The sequence below is a fragment of the Engraulis encrasicolus genome, chromosome 8 (assembly GCF_034702125.1).
Source record: "Engraulis encrasicolus isolate BLACKSEA-1 chromosome 8, IST_EnEncr_1.0, whole genome shotgun sequence".
Taxonomy (NCBI): Eukaryota; Metazoa; Chordata; class Actinopteri; order Clupeiformes; family Engraulidae; genus Engraulis; species Engraulis encrasicolus.
In genome coordinates this window covers 2,527,464-2,542,679 of record NC_085864.1, presented here as the reverse complement: position 1 = coordinate 2,542,679, position 15,216 = coordinate 2,527,464, and the positions used below count along the sequence as shown (strand labels likewise).

Genomic DNA, 15,216 nt, shown 5'->3' with positions numbered 1-15,216 from the left:
CATATTATAGTAGATCAGTGCTACGCAACACCTTCCCCAAAATGCTTAGATGCCATGAACCTTAACCCTAAATCTTTGTTCCATGTCATAGCATACCGGTAAGCACGTGGCTGGTGTTTCATGTTTTTGCAACGTCTTACTTTGCTGTGCTAAAGGGTATGTTTACATTTTGCATGCCTCTGCCTATCGCAGACATTCATAGGCGAAACGGTTTCAGAACAGCACATGATGGAACGTTATGCAACTTCAAACTGTTATCGTAGAATGGGGTGGTAATGCTGGAGGCATGGCTGGGTTGGCCATAGGGCATTTGCCTGGTGGACCGTTGATGATTTTGACGTGGTATCAGTCCTGATGCCGCTACAGCAGACCTCGCTGAGTCAGATTTACATATTCATTTTGGCTGTTGTGGTCAAAATAGCTTGTAATCCTTTGTAGATGGGTAGAAATGTTGTCACAGGCGTCATTGACTCTCTCAATTCCTGGCGGACTGGTCTTCTCTGAAAATACCCCAGTCCAGCCTCGGCTGCAGTCCAGCGCTTTTTTATTTCCTCAGTCTGTGGAGGGCAGCCACATGCCCTTGGTGTGTCGGGGGTGTACTTTCAGCTGTTGCCATCTGCCCCTTGTTCCTCTTTTTGGACTTGGCTTTTCCTGGAAGAAGCAGCAAGAACACTCATGCACTCTAATACAGACATTAGCGTTTACAGAACTCCCATTTTGCAACACATTGGTTAATCAAAACTGCCCGTCATCGACGTACAAATGCTGAAACTCTCAGTTGGCGACATTGCAGCAGCAGCTTCTCTCTGAGACAGACTGACTCAATATTAAAGGACTACCTTGTATTTTTTAAGCTATGGACAGCATGCACTGTAAAGTCTTCCAGTCACAACAGACAGGTTGCGGCTCCATGGTAACAGTGAGGTGACTCCATCCTCAAACAGGGCGTATTTTTGTTGTTATTTAGTGTGAAGCTGAAAGGAAGAAATTAATCTCTGGACATGGGGTTTCCTCTGCTTACCTCCAAGTTCAGAATAACATTATGTCATGGTTCATTCATTATGATGCACATTAAGGACTTAAAACCTCAAAGCCATTGGGACTTTAAAGCACCACTGAGTAATTTCATTTTCTTAACCTGTAAATTTTAAATAAAGTTTCTAATAATGTTTAAGCGGTTAATGGACAGTAACAGAATGAAAGGTACCTCAATGACTTGTGACAGTACTACAGAGCATCTCTCTGTAGTTCCTTGTCTTGACTCCACTTCCAATTTGTGGGGAAACTGAAAATGAAACTACTTGATTTTGCTTTAATCAAGAACTATATTTCATACATTATGTGTGCAGTTGTTGGTCCCGAAAAAGGGGCTCAGGGGTGACTTCAGGGTCTTTGTACTAGTTTATATCCTCTGAAGTGTTGCAGTCTCCAAGTACAGTATTTATGTGGACACCTAAGATGTTTTCAGTGAGGGAATATGACTCCTGATAGCAAGAAAATGTATAAAAACAACATTTGAGAATTCATGAATGTTTTATTCATAATATTTTCCCCGAGTAGATACTATATTCTATACTATATGTTTCTTTTTTTTAATTATTATTATTATTATTATTATTATTTGTATTTATAATAATTGAATAATTTGTCCAAGTGTACTTACCATTTTAGCTTTTGGATTTGGGAATACCAGGAGTTTTTGTCAATCCAGCTCTTCATGGTTAAGCTGTGCAGAAGTGTAGGTAGAAGAACTACAAATCACTGTTGTGGCTTTCATATGCATTTTCACTGCATAGAATGAGGAAGATGGTTATCACTGATTCCACTCTCAACTTAAGTGATAGCGATGAGACTGAGAGAAGATGGCTGGTCTTCAAGGTTGTACTTTTGTCAAAGGAGGACAATTAGCCTACATGCACACACACACACACACACACACACACACACACACACACACACACACACACACACACACACACACACACACACACACACACACACACACACACACACACATATACAGAGAGAGAGAGAGAGAGAGAGAGAGAGAGAGAGAGAGAGAACTAAACACGCACACACATACACACACTGCCAGCATACATTGAATACAAAGGTAAAAGGGTGTAAGTAGACAGGGTATTGCTTCAGCTGGTAGCTAAATGGCAGTGCTTAGAGCTCAGCTCTCTCATACATGTAAATGGAGAACACACACTCAGTCAATGGCTGGCAGTTCCTATTATGGCCCCGCATCCACGTCCTTTCTGTCTGTCAGAGAACAAACTCAGGTTTAGGGCAAGGTAGACCAATAGGCCAATAGACCAACAACAACCAGCTTCAGTTGAATGGGGTCACCATGGTCTTTTTTTTACTGTTTCAAATACTGTTTACAACTATTGTTTATTTTTTCTTATAACATGAAACCCCTGTTTATGTTGCGCATATTGACAAGTACATTTTTGAGTCAACCAAGGGTGAAGAAAAAGAGTACCCTGAATATTTAAGACCTCAATATAAACTGGGTCAACCACGGCCATTTTGTTTTTATTGCTGATGGAAATTACCAATTAGAAAATGGAGTGTTGAGAACAACAGTCAAAAGACAATGCCAGTGCTTACTCGGATGGTGAGAGACTCTATATGTGTTTGAATATAAGCTTTTGATCAGGTACTGAAACTGCACTGATAGCTCTTGTGTCCCATGGATACAACTATGTAATCAACTTCTGAATGTCTGTTTCCACCCTCAAAAATGTTACTGAGTTGCTGTATCGTGAGGAGAAAAAAAGCAAACTAGACTGTCATTCTGTTGTTACATTATTCATTTCTAGTTTGCTGTTGTTGTTGTTTTTGATGCTCAAAATTGTACAGATTGTATTAAATTTCCATCAGCCTTGATTCAGCATTGTGTTTTAAACAAAAGTGCATGTCTATTTAATGTTGTATTTATATTGTTTTAATAAGATTATTATTTTAAAAAAACATGTTCTTTTCTGAATCAAATCCTAGCGTAGGAGGTCACATTATGACCTTTGTGATGAACAAATAACTTAAACCCACTCTTTGTCTGTCCATGTTGCACTTTTGTGTTTGTGTATTAAAATGTAAAGGACAACAGTGATGGCATTGCACGTCTCGGCCTTTATTATTTATTGCACCTTTGGCACTGGCTCCCTCTTCATGAAGCCCTGCATCATGTCGATGGGCAGGGGGAAGATGATGGTGGAGTTCCTCTCTGCAGCGATGCTGTTGAGGGTCTGCAGGTAACGCAGCTGCAGAGCTGATGGAGACTCCGCTATGATGAGAGATGCTTCCTTCAGGGCACGAGACGCATTCATCTCCCCCTCCGCAGCAATCACCTATACACACACACACACACACACACACACACACACACACACACACACACACACACAAACACACAAACAAAACATACAAATATGTTTATGCAGTACTTCCCCTGAGACTGAAAACATTTTAACTAACTGATAAAGCACTATGGATATGTTAAATTGTTGATTGTTTAATAAATGCTTTAATTACATTTTACTTGACATTAAAAGCCACAGCGAATAAAGGTTTTTTTAGTAATGGGATGGGTTTGTGATTAGGACCGAGGCAACAGTGTTGCGCCAAAAGTTCACGATGAAATGTCACATCGAAACTGTCACCACCACTTCTCCTAGTACCATAGCTCTGGCCTCTGTCCATCACAGTAATAGGATATTAGTAAAGGTGTTCCCCGGTCATTGTTCCTTGGTTCTGGCCATACATTTCCCACATTAGTAATACTGCCACTATATCAGTAAACGGGTTGCCAGGTCTTAGTACCTTAGCTCTGGCCTCTATCTGTGTATACACCACATTAATGAGATTAGTGAGGGTGTTGCCAGGTCTTGGTACCTTAGCTCTGGTCTCTGTCTGTGTATACACCACATTAATATGAGATTAATGAGGGTGTTGTTAGAGAGAAAAAAACACGCACATCCGTCTAAAAAAATGTTGGGTGCAGGACCAGAAAAAATACCATGAAAAAATTGAAAGAAAAGTCCGCGACACCAAGCTCCCGTTGCTTACTTTTAATGTGACCTTTCGGGCAGCATGCCCTTCATCAGACATCAGACATTAATGAGGGTGTTGCCAGGTCTTGGTACCTTAGCTCTGGCCTCTATCTGTATACACCACATTAGTATGAGAATAGTGAGGATGTTGCCAGGTCTTGGTACCTTAGCTCTGGTCTCTGTCTGTGTATACACCACATTAATATGAGAATAGTGAGGATGTTGCCAGGTCTTGGTACCTTAGCTCTGGCCTCTATCTGTATACACCACATTAGTATGAGAATAGTGAGAGTGTTGCCAGGTCTTGGTACCTTAGCTCTGGCCTCTCGTGCTGCCTCCGCCTCTGCAGCCATGGCCCTCTGCAGCTGATGGGGAAGTTTCACGTCCTTGATCTCCACACGCTCCACCTTAATCCCCCAGGGGTCCGTGGCCTCGTCAAGAGATGTCTGTGGAGTAACCATAAGGGATTGGGCAGTTGAAGGAAGGAACACTAATTAGTTGCACACTTTTTCAACCTTAAAGGCACCGCATAATATTTTTGTAGTTTATTTCCAAAATTCATGCCACCCATTCACAGATGTTACCTTTTTCATAAATACTGGTACCACCATCAAATTATATTAGTTCATTATGACCAGGAAAATTGCACTTTTACACATGAAAAGGTGGATCTTCTCCATGTCCGCCATTGTGAATTTCCAGAAATGAACTATTTTAGCTGCAAAACTTACTGTACTTTGCTCATACTAGTAAATATTAGTTCATTTCTGGGTAAATATTCATGAAAAGATCACATTTGGCAATGGCAGCAGTTTCTATGAGCAGTATAGTTGCAATACCTAATTTGGCCACAGTCCAACACAATGCATCTTTAAAGATAGAGTATGGTGGGCCATTACAACTGTGCTACCAATTCCCATATTTAATCTTTTCATTAATATTTATTTCATTAAGAAATATTGTATTATTATAATATTGACAGGACTGACCAAAGTACTTCATGTTTTGCAGTTAAAGATCAAATGCAAAATGGCAGACACAGATAATATTTTTTTACATATAAAAAATGTTATTTTCTCCGAACACTTACAAATTGATGGTGGTGGAAAATTCTCCTGAAAAAGGTAACATTTCTGAATGGACAGCATTACTTTTGGAAGTGAACTTGTACTTACAATATTAGGTGTTCAGAAAAGTATCCATTTCTTAACTGTACTTGAAGGGTGAAAGACAAATCTGAATTCACGTTGCCAAAGAGCTATAACAATTAGTCATTTTGTTTGAGCAAGTGGGTCTAAATTATGGACATCCACCTTAAAGGGGCATTCCACCGGTGGAGATATGAATATGTATTGAAAGTGGGTCATATATGTAGTAGAATAGTAGCATAAATTTCTAATTTGGTGCCTTCTTGGTTGAGAAAAGGCAGAAAATGACTTTTTAGTGCTTGTGGATTTGTGACAACAATCCCCACAATGCATTGCAATGCTCAAGTTCCACAGGCCACACCCAGGCAGCTCTGCCAGTGCTTACTGGAGCCTCAAATGCCAGTGATTTCAAAAGCACTGGCACACTGATCTGTGATAGGTCTGTTAGCGCATTAGGTCCAACCCCCTATGGGCGGGGTTGAAAGGGTGGGAAAAAGGCTTGTAGTCTCAACAGAAATCAACCTCTCCTACACTTCCTCCTACAATGATGGAAAATTACGATTTTTACATCATTGTAGAAGGAAGTGTTAAGAGGAGAATATGGATTTCTCCTGTCTCAGGGGGAATTGAGAGAGTGTTGCACAACCATTCAAAAGTATGACTGGGTGTCTAGCAATGGAAAGCCTAATGCAAATGTGTGGAGTGTCCCTTTAAGCAGCAAGGATGTTGGACTGAAAAAAGTCAAGGAACAGACGGGAGTCTGCAACAGCAGTTTGCTCCCATAGATTGTGTCATTTCAGCCATGCCTCCACCAGGTCTAAGAAAAAAGGGCCCCAGAGCTGGTCAAGTGGAAATGAGCTGAGATTTGTAATGTTGCACAGTAACTACATAGTACCGGTGCATATTCAGTGAAGCCACAGCCAGAGAAAGGGTCAATTGTCTCGGCCCCTCAGAGAGAGGGGGCCAGAGGGGACAGAGGGGGTTGTCATTATATTGTACGTATTGGGTAGGGGGCCTTTTCTGATGACTTTGTCCTGGGCCCCTCTATAGCTGTCAGCAGCCGTGTTCTATTTTATTTCAGTTCTAGTTTCCAAGCCAGTGGTGATCCCAGATGTGTGTCATACCTCCATGTTATGTGAGATGGCGACTCTGTCGGAGAGCAGTTCTGCAAGATTCATTGTGCCCAGTGTGTTCCTCAGGGTGGTCTGAGCCAGGAGCTGTGTTGCTGCTTCAGCGTTTGTCACCCTTGTCACAGAGGAGGTGGGGCAAACCACGCGGTAATACACCGCTCCGTCCACGCACACGCTCACAGAGTCCTTCGTCAAGATCTACAGAATGGACGAATCGGGATTGTCCCAGTGTAAGAGAGGACACAATATGAGAGGCATCACAAAGGTTGATAGAAGCACCTTCGGAAGGTTTGGATGGGTAAGGAAAATTGAGACAGACACACAGGGTGCAGTGACAATTCTTAAAAAGTGATTTTTGAACAGATATAGGAAAGTAAATGCATGCACGCAAAAGACATAAAAAGAAGCTAAAATCTCAGTATACTTTGTATAGTGACAATAAAGGCTTTCTATTCTATTCTATTCTATATGGACTCACTTGCTCATTGAAAATACAGAGACTAAAAGGCTGACCGATCTTGCTAGGGCAATAGTGTCAGTACCTGCTCTCACGCTAGTGCAATATAGGCACATTTTTTTATGAGATAGACACCCTCAAACATACCTCTTGGGGTGGAATGTCAAAAGAAACTGTCCTCAAGTCCACAACCACAATACTGTCTACATTGGGCCACAAGAAGAAAATACCTAAAAGATGAAAGGGGAAGAAGAACAGAACATGTTACTTTAACCTGTGTTGGATTAGAAACCTGCAATAGATAGAAATTGGCAAAGTAGAGCTCTTTACCTGGTCCTTTGGGTTTTTCATGAACAATCCGACCAAATCGGAAAATGACAGCACGCTCATATTCTTTTACTTGCTAGAAGATGAAGATAAAGTCAAGATTTGTTGTCACATTACTTTGTTTGCTTGTCAACACCAAGGGTGATTTAGTCAAACAGCATGCTCAGTGCAGGCAACAAACATATTTTAATGCTTAACTTAGTGATTAAAATATGTGGGGGGGGGGGGGGGGGGGGGGGGGGGGGGGGGGGGGGGGGGGGGGGGGGGGGGGGGGGGGGGGGGGAATCTGATACAGCCTATACAGCCCGGTGTCATGGAACAGACATTCCTCCCATTATGTCGTCCCTCTAGAGACCAGAGATGTCAAACTCAGGCCGTCATTTTATTTGGCCAGCAAGATCATTTCAAATGTCTTTTACAGTTGGCCCACATACACCATGTATGTATAGCGTAACAAGACTTGAACATGAAATTTGTTGTCTAGAAAATGAGTGCGCCCAGTCCACAGTCATATGCAATACTGAAAGCCCAACTGGGAAACTCCAACTCCCATTGTCATTTGTGACACAGCACAATGTGATAACTGCACACAACGGAAGCATTTATGTCTCATCCGTGCAAGGGGGCAGCCCCAAATGGCACCCCAAGGGAGCAGCGCAGTGGGGTAGTACCATGCTCAGCATACCTCAGCCATGGAGAAGGATGGGGGAGAGCACTGGTTTATTACTCCCCCTACCAACCTGGCGGGTCATGACTTGATCTGGTAACCTTTGGGAAACAAGTCTGATGCCCTAACCGATTACCCATGACTGCCCTACCTAACTTATGTGCAGGCACATTTGAACTACCATGTTGAAAAAAGTGTGCGTGACATGTGAGTATTTAGTTGAGTATTTCAGTATTAAGTATTATGCACAGTTTTTGTCAATTATTTTACATATTGATATTGGCCTGAAACTTCATTTCGGATTTTGATATTGGCCCTCAGTCAATTTGAGTTTGACAACCCTGCTCGGCTATACAGGCGCAATGAAGGGGCACTGCTACCCTCCTACATCAAATGGCCACAAGCCCCATAAACAACAGCCATTTGTTCCTTGTGGTATTGGTCTGGTCTTGCTTATGTTACTACGTACCCTGAACATTGTCCAGATGGAAAGAGGCAAAGTCAACAATCCAAAGATCAGAGAAACAGCCATGATGGAACGCTCCACCAAACCCAAGGTTGGCGCCTCTAAAGGTGGACAGATGAAATGGGTTGGTTAGTGTGTTAGCCTACTGGTCTCTTCATCCATAACAGCTGATGTCACATACCACTGCAAATGCTGACCATGCAAGGACATATTGAGTGCCCAGCTCCCTCTAGAGTGGAGAGTGAGCGTGATTAGGCCTACAATTTGCATGATCTCTTGTAGGCCTAGGCCTACCGCACTATCTCTCAAAAAAGAGGAAAGTTGTAGCTAGCTACGTCTACTTTTACCCGAAATGATCAATAATAGTAGTAGGAGCAGTAGACCTGATTGTTTTTATTTTCTTACCAAACCGATGCGGCTGGAATCCGGCTGGTTTCCCCTGCTCCGGGACGGGTTCAGGAGCGACTTGCGCGCTTCTCTCAACCACGACGGACTGCTCCATCCTACCCCAGAAAGTCTGTCACTGCACAGGGTAGGCAACAAAAGGCATTATTCAACAATATTCGTCCCTCGTCAGTAAATCTCACAGTAAAGCAGTCATACGACCTAATTGTACACTATGCACAAATTGATAGGGCATTGCAACTGAGCGTCTCCTTCTTCAACTCAGACGCCCATTTCCCCTCCTCTGCTGACCCGGGTTATGCCGGGAGCATTCTACTCGCATCCGACTGTCGGCTCGTATAGTCTAGTAAGGACATAAATCGTGAGATGTGAACTTTTAGACAGTGCGATTCTCTCATGCAGTGTGGACACGAGCTGTAAGCTAATATAGGCTACTTGTGATTGAAAATATCGTAGGCCTAGGTGCGCAGATGCGTGTGTGAGAGAAAGTTTGTAGAAATCAACAAAAAAGCGTAATCAATCTAAAAGGAAGATTACCTAGGACTGGTGGCAAATCAAGAAATTCTTGAATGGATGGAAAAGGAGCTAGTGCCTCCTGAGCCGCCTGTGAGAACAGGGTAAACTCTTTGTTGTATAATTTCAAAGTTTAATTCCAGGGAGTAAAACATTCATTTCCCCATGGCAACGGATGCGTGTTCCACAGTTCTGGATGCCCTGGGCCCGGTTGCACAAAACACAAAGACCTATGCAGGCCAGGCCTATTTCCCTCAAAAGTATGAGTAATTTATCATAGACCTACACATTAGGGGCCTATCTGTAAATGCCAAACACAATTTGTACTTTATTTATACTTGTTTTGGCTAATCATTTATCTTATAGCCTAGATCATTGTATATAGGCTAGGCCTATAGGCCTAACTCTCTCTAGGCCTATGATTTCAACTGTTATCAACAATGAGCGACAAATAAAGCAGATAAAATATGCTCTGAGAATATCATTACTCGTTCACTGTCAGTGAAGTTCGAGAGATATTGTCCTCTGGTCGACCAATATGCCTTAAACCTGCCAAGAGAATAGGCTAATGTGCCGTTTCTTAACGCGGTGTGCTGCCCTGCTGTGCGTATTTGCCTGTGCGTAAAATGTGTAGGCTAGTTGTTCCAGGAAGTGGTGATAAGTGGCGACCTGGCTCTGGCATATCTTGAAAACGACATGCCCCATCTCAATTGGGTTATCCTAATATAATTTCATTCAAAATAATTGTGTTGGAGTTCACATGTCAGTCTGTTGAAAAACAACGGGGCGTCGTCGTGCAAGCGTATGTGTTGCGGACATTCCCAACACAAATCTTGAAAAATAAGAAAGAAAACCAGCACACCGGGTGCGATAGACGGCTAAAGAAATGCGTCTGCTACGTCTGTGATTGCGTGGTGGGGTCTGTGGCCACTAGGCCTACAGACAGCGATAGCAAATGTGGCCCAAAACCTTGAGATGCCAGCAAAACTATCCATTACTATGACGTCGCCTCGATGACGTCACCCCTGTGCTGTCGCTCCCTATAAATAGGCCGCGTTCGTTGATCAATGCATCAGACCCACGATGGGTCCGACATGGGCAGGTAAGGTAAGGTAAGGTAAGGTAAGGTAAGGTAAGGTAAGGTAAGGTAAGGTAAGGGCTGCCAATGCATGTCCCCTAGCAACTCCTTGGATATCCGAGACGGATTGACCGAATTCGCCCAGCGTGAGGAAATGGGCGATTTATCTCAACAGGCGGCGCTGTCCTACAGTGGGCAGTGGTACGTCTCTCAGTGCGGCGCTGTCCTACAGTGGGCAGTGGTACGTCTCTCAGTGCGGCGGCGGCGCTGTCCTACAGTGGGCAGTGGTACGTCTCTCAACGCGGCGCTGTCCTACAGTGGGCAGTGGTACGTCTCTCAGTGCGGCGCTGTCCTACAGTGGGCAGTGGTACGTCTCTCAGTGGTGAGGACTGTGCCTCCCCCTGGTGGTCATCTCATCTCCTGCACCAAAGCCCTGCCCGGTGTGCGTGCAGGAATGCATCTTACAGTAGGCCTATGGCCTATGTGAATGCAGAGCAGATCTTCTGATGAAGCTCAAATGTGTTCAAATTCGCAGATTTGAATTTAAAAAAATGTTGTACTTGTCTTGTTCTTGGTTACTGCTGCACTCTTTCCCACCACCAGGTTGGCATGTCTCCATCTGCTGTGGGGTTAGCTGTCCTGAAAGAAAAATGGACAACTCGCAGAGCTCCAAACAAAGTAAGTAGATTGCTGACCTCAATCAATAATCATTTTATTTAATTTTATATATTGATGTGTATGTAGTATGTCATTAAATCACAGTAGGCTAACCCATTTTCAAACAGCAATACCTAACTTTGCCTGTTTGCTTTTTTTTTTTTTTTGCAGAATTGCAGTTCCTGATAGGCCTACGTGGATGCCAGAGGAAGGCCGGATGAATCTGAAGAGACCAGCGCAGATCCACTGATGAATCCACTAACCCGGATTGATGACTGGGACCAACGCCAAAGATCAGAAGAAGGCTGGATGAATCTGAAGAGACCAGCGCAGATCCACTGATGCAAGACACCGTACTGATGACTGCATGGGACCAGGGTCGAAGAATCACTCATTCCGTTTGGATTATTCTGTTTAAATAAACAGCCTAAATCTTGCTCCTTTCTCTGAGTCTTTTTGTTTTGCCTGAACTCAATGTTTGGCAGGGTCACATGCCACTTCAGCCTGGATTTCCCAGAACACAATCACATCTGTAAGGGTCACAGATGTCTTCAGTACATTTAGCAGTGCTGATTCAACACCTCCTCCAGAGTAGGACCAACTTAGTAGAGTGTTGAATTGGACTCTCTCTGTGTTGTATTAACACGGCGGCAGATAAACATTTATCTGAGTGTCAAGTGCCGGGACTCATAAAAACTAGGGTACTTCGTCCGTACGTGCCTAAGTCACTAGTGATGCACGTCCTCGTTGCTGAACTGCAGTGGGCACTGCACTGGGACTCACTTGTTTCAAACAAGCAATTTAGGGATAGGTTTAGGGTTAGGTTTAGGGTTAAGATTAGGGACGGTATGAACGTCGTCGGCAACAAGGACGCACATAGCTATTGTGACGTAGGCATGTAATTCCGCCTCCGGACGAAATAACCTACAATTTCATTGTCCCGTCAAGTGCCACCCCTGCAGCGGTGCATGTTATCACCAGGCTAGGCAGGCAGCCACTTAATTTATTGTATTTGTATCATAATTTTGTCCATTTTGTCCTCTGTTCGATCAAAAAAACATGATTGTACGGTAGTTTCAGAGTTGCCTTGAAACAACAAATTTGGCCTTGTACGATAATTTCCTCCCAAAAAGCCCCCAAAAAAGATACGCTAATTCTGAGGTTTTGGTACGATAATTCAGCATTTTCCATCTGGCAACACTGTTGGGGCCCCTAAGCCCCTAGATGGGGAATAATAAACAGCTCACAATATACTACAGTCGTAGCAATTTTGTTTCAAATGTTTATTACTTTGAATTTTCGCTTGGGGCCCCAGCTGCCCCTGCAACGCCTCTGCCTATAGGCTACAGAGCACAGCAATAATGACTAGTCTACACCCCTGTTGAAAAGGGACATTTTGATCAATATTTTAATAAACACGCAAGTTATTCGAAAAATGACAATAAAGTAAGTGTAATACAACATCTTTTGAGCTTACGGCAGAAAAGTAAGGTCAGCACGGGCGCCAGGTAGCCCTCCAGGAGCTTCTGATGTGCCCACCAAGGATGTTAGTAAATAGTGACAACATCAAGATTTTAGTCACAGTTAATGTTTTTTTTAAATTAAAATACATTATTTCTTTATAACCTATGAGAAAATTATCATTCAATCAAAGTTTGATTTGGGGACAAGACCTAAGTAGAGGATTTTGAACAAGCAAGTAGCCCTCGGGTAGCGCCCTCGAGTAGCCCTTGGTAGCCCTCGAGTAGCCCTCAGATCCAAAAAGGTTGGGGACCCCCTAGAGTCTAGGACTAGGTCATCCTCAGACAAGCCTTCCATCGATGCTTCCAGTCATAGGCTACCAATTCTCCATACAACTTTACAGTTCGCTGGTACTCTGGGCTCCTGCAGTATATCTTAAATGACATATTTGTCCTTTTTTGTGTAATTATGCTGGTGAAAAAGTGTGTAGGCCTACACCCCTATGTTAAACTGTCTGAGAAGGAGCTGTGTTGGCTCAAAACGTCTCAAAAGTGAAAAAGATTAAAAGGAAGGTCACCGGTGTGCGTTTCATCCTTGCCTTACATTGAACTTTTACATTTTGAGTCTGCGCCTGGTCAAAATAGACGTGTGTGAGATTTGAGTAAAATCCTAGGGAGAGTATCATGATCTGCTTCGTTGGTCCTAAAGCTGCGAGCTCCAAGTCCAGTTACTTGCAACTAATCTATCTTGGTCAGTAACCATTTTGTATCATGAAATGTATTACAGTGTATAAATACAGTGTATAATATCTGGAGTAAGTGCCATTCATTTTCTGTCTATTCACTCTTAGCTGGGTTTCTTAGCGTCCAAAAAGGGCCTAATCGTTACGCGCTGGATAGAAGCACCAAAATCGGTGTAGACCTTCCTTAGGGTGTTCTCCATCATTTCAGAAGGGGTGCCCCAAATTTCAATGTCATTAAGGTCATTTTTATGGGGTAAATCCAAGATGGCTGCCCAAAACCAGCCAATAGTAGTAAAATGCTGTACTGCCTGGACATAATGGTGTTATGGGCCAATCCACCTATTTGTGTGTGATGTATACAAACTGAACTTTGAAAATATGTGCAAAACTTACCATAAAAACAATGTTATATATGTCTTATTTAGGTTCAAAAACAGGAAAATCATAAAAACCATGGTCAGAATGAGATCACTCTACAATTGAGAGCTCATTTCTGGGCATTTAGGTATTGAACCAACATTCATTAAGAGTTTTAAAAAATTGCAGTGGGTCATATCTATAACATCCAAAAAGAAAATTGTGGTTAGAAAATGTAGGGGAGAAGAGATAAACCCTTGAACTGGGCCACACATAACTGTCCCAATGTTAGCATGCTAGCATTAGCAGGTTCAGACACTCAGTCTGCTCTTCAGATAAAGATGGCAAACAATAATTTTAATCCCACTTACACATGCGCGCACACACACAAACTACTACTACTTCCTTAGGACCCCCTCAATGATTTAACCCTAGGAGTCCAACTGAAATATATTCATATCAATCAAGTCAATAATACATGTACATATCAAGTGTCAGTGACAGCTGTCAAATGACAAATGTATGCTGATTAATGGTCAGATATGTATATCGCAGTCCTAAGTGTACAATGGAGTGATAAGGGCATTTATGCTTAGGAAATTATGAATAATCAATATGCAATACACCATACATACAGTATATTGACAGATACTTTGTTTTAAAAGAGCAAAATGGTAACATGTCTGTTTTTCCATCTACTTTTGGCTTTAATCTAGATGACATGTTGGCTACCTAACCACTTAATTTATTGTTTGCTCGTTATTTTTTATTTGTGGGTGTGGTCCTTTGTTTAAAACATGTCTGCCTGCCTTCCCTCTCTCACATAGGCTACTAAAATAGTCTTTCAAAAACTTAAAACAACAGCATGTGGAAATCCTATTGGCTTTGGAGGGCTAACGTCTATAAGACTATACTGTACTCTACTGTATTGCACTGTACTGTACTCTACTATACTGTACTGTACTGTACTGTACTGTAATGTGATATACCGTACTGTACTCTACTGCACCGTGCAGTATGCTACTGTACTGTACTGTACTGTACTGTACTGTACTGTACTGTACTAGACTGCACCGTACTGTATGCTACTGTACTGTACTTAACTAGACTCCACCATACTTTATGCTACTGTACTGTACTGTACTTTACTTTACTGTACTGCACCGTACTGTATGCTACTGTACTGTACTGCACCGTACTGTATGCTACTGTACTGTACTGTACTGTACTCTACTGTGCTTTATTATACTGCACCATTCTGTATGCTACTGTACTGTACTGCACTCCACTGCACTGCACTGTACTGTACAGTACAACTATAGAACTGAAACATGTAGAGCGGTGGTGCTCAAACTGTGGTACACGTACCACTGGTGGTACTTGAGACATCTCTGGTGGTACTTGGAATACCATTATGAACCTCTCCTGTACTGACTGGCAAAAGTGAATATGGAAGGCCTTTACTGCGATATTCTAATGTTGGTTGTCAAGGTGGTACTCGGAGAGCTCAATATTTTCTCAGGGGGTACTTCACACAAAAGGTTTGAGAACCACTGATGTAGAGCATTCTGAGGACATGTACAATATTATGCAAAACGGTGTAGTGGGAATGAGTTATGTTACTGTTACCACTCAAAATCTTGAAGGTTAAAAAAAGTCGTGTGGCATTTTGTTTGGGGGGGGCGGGGTATGATCGACTATTCTTCCGCCCAGTCTATTTATGTGCCTTGCATATCAAGAAAATGAGTCC

General features: G+C 42.6%; 1 protein-coding gene and 1 long non-coding RNA gene across 2 annotated transcripts; one reads left to right on the top strand and one right to left on the bottom strand.

The window, feature by feature from the left end:
* Positions 1-3,118: 3,118 nt before the first annotated feature.
* LOC134454050 (stomatin-like) lies at positions 3,119-9,311 on the bottom strand. Its single transcript, XM_063204803.1, has 8 exons — positions 9,196-9,311; positions 8,659-8,776; positions 8,257-8,354; positions 7,124-7,196; positions 6,941-7,023; positions 6,331-6,534; positions 4,370-4,504; positions 3,119-3,356 (listed from the first exon to the last, which is right to left on the bottom strand). Exons 2-8 carry the CDS (start codon positions 8,753-8,755, stop codon positions 3,147-3,149), a joined length of 900 nt encoding a protein of 299 aa, XP_063060873.1. The 5' UTR covers positions 8,756-8,776; positions 9,196-9,311; the 3' UTR covers positions 3,119-3,146.
* Positions 9,312-10,294: 983 nt separating this feature from the next.
* Positions 10,295-11,343, top strand: LOC134454051 (uncharacterized). The gene is made up of 2 exons (XR_010035783.1): positions 10,295-10,927; positions 11,078-11,343. It is a non-coding gene; the product is annotated as an uncharacterized LOC134454051 (long non-coding RNA).
* Positions 11,344-15,216: the final 3,873 nt, after the last annotated feature.